The 11,726-nt window shown below is 39.9% G+C and overlaps 1 protein-coding gene across 1 annotated transcript; it reads right to left on the bottom strand.

Annotated features, from left to right (window-relative positions):
* On the bottom strand, positions 1-371 carry LOC129456748 (sodium- and chloride-dependent GABA transporter 3-like). Its single transcript, XM_055226176.1, has 2 exons — positions 210-371; positions 1-143 (listed from the first exon to the last, which is right to left on the bottom strand). The coding sequence occupies exons 1-2, from the start codon at positions 361-363 to the stop codon at positions 1-3; spliced, it is 297 nt and encodes a 98-aa protein (XP_055082151.1). The 5' UTR covers positions 364-371.
* Positions 372-11,726: the final 11,355 nt, after the last annotated feature.

The raw sequence follows: 11,726 nt of genomic DNA, 5'->3' as shown, positions 1-11,726 counted from the left end.
CTAGATACCTTCAGCCAAAGGGCAGAGCTTCCTCCAGCAGGTGACACCTCCTTCCTGGGTGTACTGTCCCATTGCAGTCTCCAGAAGAAACAGGGGAACGCCGCAGGTTGCCACAAACACCAAATAAGGCACCAAAAATGCACCTGAAATGGCAAAATACACATAAAAACATGATATTTTCAGTTAAAACACACATCATTCTCACTTACCTCCTCCATTTTTGTAGCAAAGATAAGGAAATCTCCAAACATTCCCGAGGCCGACTACATTTCCAGCCACAGCGAGAAGAAACTCCACTTTACTGGCCCAGTGTCCCCGCTCCTCTGGGCTCTCGTCTTTTGCAGTAAAGATATTCTTCAGCATAGTAAAAGTGATATCAGGAGGACATGAATGAATGTGCGTAGTGGTGCAGTTCAGTGGACCTCGTCTCCACTGTCATTTAATGAGCAACTCCTTGAAATGTCACAGAGTTCTTGGTGAAAAGGTAAATTATTTCTCAAGAATAAATTACCATTGCTGAGTGAGAGACTGTTTGGCCTGATAAAGGAGTATGCCACAAGTACATGCACTATTATTTTGTATTTTATCTTCGTATCTTCTTCTTCTAGTCAGCCTAATTCATGAAAATAAACCAAATTGATAATAAAAACAGAGGAAGCGTTGTTTTCCATCTTAGATATTTCTACAGTGGTTTTCTTTTCAGTTCTGCTTTCAGTGATTATTACCCAAGCCCTAAAGTAAAGGATTTTATAAGAAAATTAAGATTTGTAATAGGCTAAGTACACTGTAAGTAAAGGAACAACATGTCTACATAACTGTTAATTTGATGTCTTATTGTATTTCAAGTATACATCACTTTTTCTCTTGACTTGCTCCGTCTGGTGACTGTGTAAAAGGGATTGGACGGGTCATAAGTTCTGTAGATTGTCTTTGTTGGCCACTTCAGTCCATCATGTCCCTCTCCAGTTTTCAAACATAGACCTGGATGCTCGTCTTCAGTCTCTACAGCACATATGCAGCTGGGATCCATGAGTGCACTGTGTGTTTTTTCCCCATCCACCCTGTTGTATTTGTTATAATGGGAATTGTATAGAATTTGGATTTCCTGTGTTAACTTTTCGTGCATCAATATATTCCACCTTTGTGCTGCTTGTAGTGAATTTTGTTCTTCACTTTGTTCTCTGTCTGTAGCGTGCACAAGATGGTCTTCTCTGCAGTGATCAATACTGGAGCTGAAACCCAGTTTTGCACCAGTTTAGCTCTAGTTTTACTCCAGTTTTGCACCAGTTTATCTCCACTTTTGCTCCAATCTTGCACCACTTTTGCTCCAGTTTAGCCTCAGTTTAGCCCCAGTTTAGCCTCAGTTTAGCTCCAGTTTTGCTCTAGTTTTGCTCTAGTTTTGCACCAGTTTTCCCCCAGTTTTATGCCAGTTTAGCTCCGGTTTTGCTCTAGTTTTGCTCCAGTTTTCAGAATCAGAATCCTTTTATTGCCATCGTTTGAACACAGTTCACAAACTAGGAACTTACTTCGGTGATAAATTGCAACATAAAACACACTGAATAATAAATACAAATACAAATAAGGGCATGCACGAAGTTAAAAGATATGGTTTAAAAATCTAATAAAATACTTCTTAAAGTGACCGGTGTTATAAAGTGTCCAGTTTTGTGCAAATATTATAAAGTGTTCATGAGACAAACAGCAGAGGGGAAGAAACTGTTCTTATGGCGAGAGGTTCTGGTCCCAATGGACCGTAGCCTCCTGCCAGAGGGAAGTGGCTCAAATAGTCCATGTCCAGGGTGAGAAGTGTCAGCTGCTCTACGGCCTGCTCGCCCCCGAGTCCTGGAGACCGGTCCTGTAGAGATGGAAGGCTGCAGCCAATCACCTTCTCAGCAGAGGCACAATGCGCTGCAGTCTCTGTCTGTCCCTGGCCCCATTGAACCACACAGTGATGGAGGAGGTGAGGATGGACTCAATGATGGCCGTGTAAAACTGCACCATCATCTGGACCGACAGCTTGCGTTTCCTCAGCTGCCGCAGGTAGAACATCCTGTGCTGGGCTGTCTTGATGAGGGAGCTGATGGTCGGCTCCCACTTGAGATCCTGGGTGATGCAGGTGCCCAGGAAGCGGAAAGAGTCCACAGTGGTGATGGGGTTTAGATTCAGTTTAGCCTCAGTTTAGCCTCAGTTTAGCTCCAGTTTAGCCCCAGGGGCTTGCATTTTACTCCAAAAAAGTAAAAAAAAAAAGGTGACATCAGAGTTGCTCCTTCACCATTTACTATTATTCAGACAGACAAACCGATGCATCTCCCTGGAAAAACAAGAGTTATTTAAAATATTCATAGTAAATATCATGTTAAAGCTGTGGACTTTTGAGTTTCGTTTTGTCAGTTCATTTCAGGATGTTTACGCTGGACACGTGGAGAGTGTCGTAGCTACACTGAAGTCATCTAAGGTCTCTGAAAAACATTTAACTCAACCTGTTTGTTTGAATAGTTTCTTATCCTCTGTGATGTTTATCAATCGATCAGAAATACAGAAAAGAGGAATGTCGTCCTTTGAGATTAGCAATTTGTGACATTATCTGACCATAAATGATTTGACCTGGTCTTGTTCTTGTTGCAGTGTGACATCTTTGAGACTGAGGTCAGGTAAACTAACATTTTTATTCTGTAACATCAAGATTTAAGGTGTAAATTACTGAAAACCAGCCTCTATTATGACTAGTAAGTAATTGTAATTATTTCCTTATCATTTTTATTTAGACATGCACCATCTTGAAGTGGTCCATCACCTGTTTGCCTCAGTTAATCTTGCATTTATTCAGTTATATATATACCTAAATATATAATATATCATTTCGTTAGGATGCTTTCTGAGATTTGGACACAATATTGTGCTGAAAAGACAGTCAGTAGTTGCAAGAGGGACCAGTTTATCTCCCTAAAAACAATAATTGAAGACAGTTTTATCATAAGTATCTTTGTCCCAAAACAGCAAATTATTGGGAGTTGGTTGGTTCACTAATAAGTATTAAATTTGTCAGATTTCAGAACAGGAAGTGACATTTTTAGCGAAAATTCAAGTGTTCAATGCAGATTGCCTGTAATAGTGTGTTTGTGTAGATATAAAATCAGCCCTATCACTGTCATAATTGGTTCTACTAAAGTGATAATATTAAGTGTGCCAACATAGACCCTCTACTCTGTTGCGATGAGGTTTAAAAGGTTACTTCATTTTCAAAAGTACTTGAACAGCAATTAACAGTGAGCATTGGCCCTGGATGGATGGCCCTGGTCCAGTCCTGGTTGTGGCCTCAGCAATGATAAAAGATTTAAGAGCTCCAACCTTCAGGCAGGTTCCTCTCTGCGGACAGCCCCGAGAGAGCCCGGCATACAGAGACTTTATTCTGTTTAATTCATATCATTTCAAAGTATTGCTCAACTAGAAGTAAAAGTACTCAACAAAGGACATGAATGAATGTAGGTAAACAAGTATTCTTACTACCACTACTGCAGCAAATGCCAAAAATACTACAATACTGTTGTAACTGATACAAATTAGATACTATGGCAGCTTCTCTTGCTTCCACTAATGCAACTACTACTCCTACTCCAATACTACAACTATTACTACTACTACAATCACGACTATGGGACCGAAGCGCAGTGAAATAAATACGTTAAAAAACAAAAATGTCTAGATACTTAAAACATTTATTTATTTATTTATTTATTCAATGTTTAACCAGGTGGGTCAATTGAGAACAACTTCTCATTTACAATGACGACCTGGATAGGCAGCTTCAGTGAAACACATAAAACACAAACACAATTCACAAATCAAAGAATAAAACTTTAAGAGGGGAGGATAGAATAGTGGTTAAAAACATGCAGTGATCTTTTAAAATTAAACAGATTGAGCTTTTAAAAACAGAGAGAGAAACAAAAGAACCAAGTTTTAAATCCTGCTGTAGATGGTTCCAGTCACTTGCTGCAGAGAACTGAAATGAGTTTTGGCCTAAGGCTGTGCGAGCTTTGGTACTGACAGCTGTATGTATCTGTTGGAGCGGAGTGCACGGCTGGAGCTGTGGATATTTAGCAGTGAACTGAGATATGAGGGGGTCATACCCAGTAAAGCTTTGTAAATGAAAATGAACCAGTGAGTTTGTCTGCGGGTGTGAAGAGATGGCCACTTGAGCAGAGAGTAAAGCCTAAAGTGGTGAATGTTGAACGCTGCACCAGTAACAAAACGAATGGCTGAATGATAAAGAACATCCAGCTTGTGGAGCAAAGTTTTTGATGCAGATCTATAAAGTATGTCACCATAGTCTAAAATAGGAAGGACTGTAGCTTTAACTAGCAGCTCTTTAGCAGAGTGTGTGAAGGATGCTTTGTTACGGTATAAGAAGCCTATTCGTGATTTCACTTTAGTAAGCAGACTATTAATGTGCATTTCAAAATTTAGGGACGAGTCTAGCCATACACCAAGGTACTTATAATGCTTGACAAATTCTATTTCTGCACCGTCCAGGGTCACAATATTTAGACAGATATTCTGAGGGAGTTTTCTGCCAAAGATCATGCCTTTTGTTTTTTGCACATTTAGAGTTAAGTGAAGTTCAGAAAAAGCATGCTGCAGGAGAGTGAAGCTATTTTGAAGCAGAGATACTGGAAAAGCAGAAAGTCTGGTCTTCCTCCTCCTCGCCTGGCCGATTTTTCTTGTTTTGTCTGATTTTTCCTGTTGTTTTGTTTTTGTGTGTATATCACGGTGGCTGAGTGGCTCATGCCTCACAGCAAGAGGGTTTGGTTGGATCCCCGGGTCGCCCAGGCCTTTCTGTGTGGAGTTTTTCATGTTTCTCCCCGTATCTGGATGGGTTTCCTCCGGGTACTCCGGTTTCCCCCATCAACCAACACATGAACGCCCTTCGAGACAACTGTTGTTGTGATTTTGGGCGTTACAAAAATAATTGAATTGAATAGATACACTAGTGTTAAGACAAGGGCTGTGCGTATAAAGGATTGTGTCGTCCGTGTACAAGTGTAAGTGAGATTCCCCCACAGCATGAATGATATTATTTATATAAATATTGAATAGAGTGGGTCCGAGAATGGAACCTTGCGGAAGACCTTTAACGAGAGGTAAAGGTTCTGATAAGAGCCCCTCCATTCTCACAGATTGTACACGCCCAGAGCAGTAGCCTTTAAACCAGGCTATAGCACTGTCTGAAAAACCAGTCTCTTTTAGTCTGTCCAGTAAGATGCCTTGGTCCACAGAATCAAAAGCCTTGGCTAGGTCCACAAAAATAGCCACACAATACTCCTTGCTGTCAATAGCAGAAACAATGTCATTTAGGACTTTCACTGCTGCAGTCAGACAACTGTGCCTCGCCCTAAAACCTGATTGCATCGGATTCAAAATATTTGTGACTCCAAGTGTTCTATAAGCTGTTCATTAACTAGCTTTTTGAATACTTTTGAAAGACAGGGCAAAATAGAGATGGGTCTTTGAAGTCATTCTTTGAAGCCTCTCTTGTCGCTCATTGTGATGCAGTGAATCGTGTTATTATTATGCACACGGGGTTCTTTCAAGGATGTTAGGCGTTAGCCTAGCCCTCGCACTCTACACTGTGTTTAATTCATATTGCGGCTCACCCAGGGCACATTAGTGATGCTGCAGCAGTGGAACCTGACTCACAGCTGGGGCAGTTCTGTGGGGACCTGTGACTGTGGTTCAGCTCTGTTCAAATCAGATCACACAGTCGATGGAAATGTCATAGGCAGGTCCACGGGGAAATAATATATTTTTATTGAAGCATTATATCATCTTGTCCAGTTCAATATTTTGTTGACTAGAGCTGCAACTAACGATTACATTAATAGTTGACTCAAACTATTATGTCTATTGTACACTGAGACTTAAAATATACTTTTAACAACATAAAGGTTGAAATAAGGAAATAAAGTTTTGATTTAATAATGCTACTCTCTAAAATGTCTCTATGGTTCAGATAACTCTTAAAATATGACTATGATAACTTCTTATAGTCCACTAGACTAGACTACAGTCGTAAGAACAGGCACTGCACCGTAAATATACAACCAACTAGTAACAACCCACTTTTCATCATTCCACCCTTTACTCGAGTAGTTTAATATTTCTTCCCACTTGTGGCTGTACTTAATGGAGACCAAAAATATTTATACATCTGTCTGTAACATCTGTCAAGGACAAAATGAGACCAGAACAAGTGAATGATGCAATAATAATAAATTTATACAATAAAATGAAATAATAAATAAAATAATAAAAATAATAAAAATTGCAAGAAGAATTAATAATAAAATAAAATAATAAAAATTGCAAGAAGAAATAATAATAAAATAAAATAATAAAAATTGCAAGAAGACTTAGTCTTCTTGCAAATGCACACAACAAAACAATGTGTCCACGACTCTCCGTAGGACTCTACGAACCCTCCGGAAAAAAGAGCGCTTCGGGGGTTTGGCCACTGGAGTGTCGTCCATGTCCTCTACTTGGACGGTCAGATCTGTGTTTTCAGACCAATGAATGACTTCAGAGATGTCTGAATAATAAATCGGCTCACGCTCATCCCCGCTGCTGCCAGGTGCTGTGAGTGAGGGAGCACGAGATATTTGTCCAGGAAGGGACCAGACGCCAGAGTCTTGGTCAGTAGATGGATCTGGAGCATCTGTTTGGATGTTAAAAGTTGCGTCGGAGACACACTCTTGATCCTCCGGGGGACATTGGCAATGAGTTCGCCACCGGACTCACACTTGTGTTTTCAGACCAATGGATGACTTCAGAGATGTCTGAATAATAAATCGGCTCACGCTCATCCCCGCTGCTGCCAGGTGCTGTGAGTGAGGGAGCACGAGACGTTTGTCCACAAAGGGACCCGACGCCAGAGTCTTGGTCAGTTGATGGATCTGGAGCATCTGTTTGGAAGTTAACTGTTGCGTCGGAGACACACTCTTGATCCTCCGGGGGACTTGGCAATGAGTTCGCCGCCGGACAGACCATCATCAACTCCTCTGAGATCATCAAACTGAAAAACACACACACACAAGTCAGTATCCACACACTATTTGAGTTTTAACATAAATGTCTGAGGTCTTTGCACACTTACTATCCCTGGAGCTGAGGGTCTTTCAGATGAGACATTGTGATGTAGGAGTGCTGGAGCGCCTGACTGGGAGTGAGTCTCTGCTCTCCAGTCACACTCAGCAACCCCTTCAGGAGGTCAATAAAGGCCTTCCTGTCCTCCACTTTGGCAGAGGAGTTTTCTGGATGACTCTGTACATTACAAAACAAACACTGGTTAGACTCAGTGAAACACAGATCTGCTTTATGAGGTGAGGGTTGATCGATGATGGAGACTTACACTGACGAGGCCATCCAAGCAGCTGGGGACATCATAGAATGTGTCCTCCTCTTCAGTGGTGGTGTCATTTATGGCACAATATTCTTCTGGAGTCTATAAAATGACAAGCGTGTGAGTGAAATTGCTTTGGAAATCTCAAATCAAAATACAATAGTTCAATGTTCACTACAAACAAACAAGTACCAGAAGTCTCCATGTGTGCTGGTCTTCAGTAAAGAAGCTTGTGCTGTACTGTCCCGCCTGCAGCTGGTGGTCTGGGGGTAGTCCCAGTAAAGCCACCATGCGTTTTACAGCTTGGTAGTCGCAGGTGACAGGGAACAAGTTGTCACCCAGATACAGGCAGGCCAGAACGCAGCCAAGTCCCCACACATCAATGGCCTCTGTGAACGGGAGACCAAGTGTGACCTCGGGAGCCCTGGAAAACAACACAATTAGACCAAGTTCAAACTAGTCCTGGTTTAGTCCGAGTTGGTCCTGGTTTAGTCCTGGTTAGTCATGGTCTCTGGTCACAATTTAAAGGAAACGTGCGAAAAAGCTGAGTTAAAAATGTTGCGTAAATGAAAATCTGCTGCTTGTGGTGAGATGTCATTATAAAAAGAGTGTTTTTTGGAAGTAAGTTGACTTGTATCTATACTATCTGTTGTTTTAGATCAATACTGCAGTTCACAATGACTTATGATCTGTATAATATTACTAAAAACAAGATCCTTTACACGTCCTAGCCCACTATATTCCTCCTGATATCCTCGTACCTGTATCCAATCGGCTGGAGTTGGGATCCAAGTTCCGCTTGGGAGGTTTTTCTGGCCTCTCCAAAGTCAATTAACTTGACTCTTAAAGGCTCGTCCTCCAGGTTAGTGAACATGACATTATCAGGTTTAATGTCAGTATGCATGATACCGAGGCCTTTAAGTGCGTCTAAAGCCACCAACAACTGCAGAGACAAAAGACGAAGAAAGTTAGTGTCATTTGAATTGATAAAAAGTAAAAAATGTGGTTGAACTTAAAATTGTAAATAACTGGGATGCAAGAAATCGAATAAAAAGTGAGTTTCATATGAACTAGATCACTATAATTTGTAATGAATCCTTCAGTACCTGGTGGGCAATAGGCCGGATCTCGTTGAGTGCGAGCGGTTCACAGTCCCTGTTTATCATAAAAGAATACAGGTCTATTTCGAGCATTTCAAAGGCCACACATTGCAGACCCATGAAGTCGAACTGCTCCACAAAGTGCACGATGTTAGTGCGGACGGGGTCGAGGACACTGAGCTCCTCCATCATGGATATCTAAAGAGACACAACTCTGAGTTAAAACTGTGAAGTCAAATAGCATAATATTAAATACATAAAGTCACCGCCTGGATTAGACTCAGCAAATAGTTATTTTGATTGTTTAGTTCTACAGTAATATGTTTCATATGGATTGTATGAAAAATTGTCTATTTGTCATTTTTGGGATACTCTGAAAATATTAGTCATGTTTTGTCCTTTTAATTCAATTAGTTTTTGGCTCCTCTACCACTTCTGCCAATACTAAATTAAATCTTTACAAAAAAATGTGAGTCAGGACAGAAACGTGTGACTCTTTTTGACCATCTTAAAATGAGACCAGTACATACCTCGCCCTCCATGCTTCCAAGCTGTTCATCTTTCAAGATCTTAACAGCCACAGTCTGATTACGGTCCGTGGCCCGGCACTTGGCTATGCGGCCGAAGCACCCCTCACCGATCCAGTCCTGGATGTTGTAAGCGTCGGTCAGTCCCAGCAAGGTTTGACCGATGGTGACCTCTAAACTGGGCTTAGGTGCTGTGGATGAGACAAGACTTCATCAGGGTTAAATCATATGCACTGAACATCTACCACTGTTATCTTATTAAAATCACATTTAGTACTCTCGCTACTACTACTACTATTACTACTACTGCTGCTACTACAGCTACTACTACTACTATTGCTACAACTACTACAGAAGAAAGTAAGAGTTACTTTCCACTCTGGATCTCAGTTAACATCGATTTTCATATCAAATTTACTTCCATATTGTGTTAAATGCACTTTTAGGGAAGTGGGTGGTTGTTTCTTACATTAAAACCTACATATTTCCACAAAAAGTTGAGTAGACGTGACAAGACACTGGTGTTTTATATCTTTCTTCAGTGAACTCAGTGTGATTTTTATGTACTTACCTGCTGCACCAGAGGTCTCATAGTTGTCCCAAGATGACATAGTTGCTACTACAATCAAACCTGGGTCAAAACAGATTTTCACCAAAAAATTGCTCTGAGCTCTCAAAACACGTGTGTCTCCGTTGAAGGCGTCAGTACAAATGACATATAAGTCATGTGCACTGACACATACTACCTACTACTGACCGCGGGAACAAACTAGTATTCTAGAATACGGCCCTCAAAACGCCACGGCGACGGCCAGTGGCATCACAGCACCATGACGATGTAATGATCCATGTAAATGTATAGGACATTTAAACAATAACATGTTTTCAACAGCTGATATGTGTAGAGTAGAGATCTAATATAGAGTTACCCTGATATATTTTATGGTTAAATAGACATTTTTAAGTCGATTCAAATCCTAATAGCGAGGGCTAAGTGATTATTAGTTTTTTTTTCCTTCATATTAAATAGATATCTTTATAAATATAAAAACATTCAATGTATGTGTGTGTGTGTGTATGTATGTATATATATATATGTATGTGTATATATGTATATATATGTATATGTATATGTGTATATGTATATATGCATATATATATGTATATATGTATGTATATATATGTATGTATGTGTGTGTATATACATACATACATACATACATACCCCCCCCCCCCCCCACACACACACACACACATAAATCAGTCTCAATGTTCAAATGAATTTTTTTTGTCTTTTTAAAACAAATTAAAATGGCTCTTGGTAATAATTTCATGAACGTACTTGTAGCACTTAAGGTGTTTCTGTACCTTTTTGTAGTACAGTATTTGGATATGGCAACTTCCTTTCACTCTGGCATTAAGACCAGAGTGAAAAGAAGGATAGACCAGATCAGACAGACTCTAGATATGAAGGAGCCCAAAAGAATAACAGAGGACACATACAACACTTTGAGTTAAAGTGAAAAATCATTTTCATTAGTAGTAGAATTATGAGTGGATTCAAATATTATTTTACAAAGAATAAAAGTTTGTTTTACAAACAAATAAAATACACCTGGGACAAATAAAATATACCCAGGTATGGTATAGTCCTTTAAGTCTGTTTCAATGTCTGTTACTTTCTGTTCAATGTTCTTTCAGTGTTCACTGTGTTTGTAACCAGTCAATTTACAAACTACCAGTTTGTTCGACTCTTTGAGCTGGGGCTTGACATCCAGTCCTGGAAAATGATCCTTTCTCCTCTGCATGTTGCAGTTCTGTCTGCAGTCCTCAATTCTGATCCAACAAAGAAATCTGACCTAAAGACAAGACTAGAATGAAGTCGCTTAAAATAATGCAGTATATCGCTATACTGACTCTTTTGCTATTGTTTACATCAAAATAATATACATGATGTACAACAAATTTCAAAATATTCACTCTTATAAAATTACCATAAGAATAAACCAAAATAAATGGCTTAAATGTGGTAATTATTAGATATATAATTTTTTAGAGTGCATAGTCAATACGTATTTAAAATAACACAAAATAGTTTTAAAGTGCATTACAAATACACTATGGCTTTTAGGTCTAATAATATGCACCAAAATAATAACAAAGTGACAAGAAATTGCACTCGACTTTCAGGGGTCATTTGTACAGCGCTCTGAACCACGTTAGCACAACAGGCTAACGGGAAGACGTGCTACAACCAAAACGAGCACAATTATGACACTTTTTAACAAACAAATACAAGTATTGTGCACAGCCCCTTTAGGTTACATGAAGGATTTAGTTCAACACCCCACAGCTAATCGTTTTGATCTCTAAAAAGGGTATTTTTATTGTAAAAAGACTATCGGAGGTTAGCATAAGGCTAGCGAAGGTTAGCATAAGGCTAGCGGGGGTTAGCATAAGGCTAGCGGGGTTGGCATAAGGCTAGCGGGGTTGGCATAAGGCTAGCGGAGGTTAGCATAAGACTAGCGGAGGTTAGCATAAGGCTAGCGGAGGTTGGCATAAGGCTAGCGGAGGTTAGCATAAGGCTAGAGGAGGTTAGCATAAGAGCACAGCAACTTTATTTGAACAAACGTTTGTCACCAACATGAATGATGATGATACTTTAGTTAGTTTTTATATTGATTTGTGCTGCAAAGGGGCGCG

The sequence above is a fragment of the Periophthalmus magnuspinnatus genome, chromosome 13, assembly GCF_009829125.3.
Source record: "Periophthalmus magnuspinnatus isolate fPerMag1 chromosome 13, fPerMag1.2.pri, whole genome shotgun sequence".
Lineage (NCBI taxonomy): Eukaryota > Metazoa > Chordata > Actinopteri > Gobiiformes > Gobiidae > Periophthalmus > Periophthalmus magnuspinnatus.
Note: the sequence above shows the minus strand (reverse complement) of the source record. Positions and strands in the feature narration are given on the sequence as shown.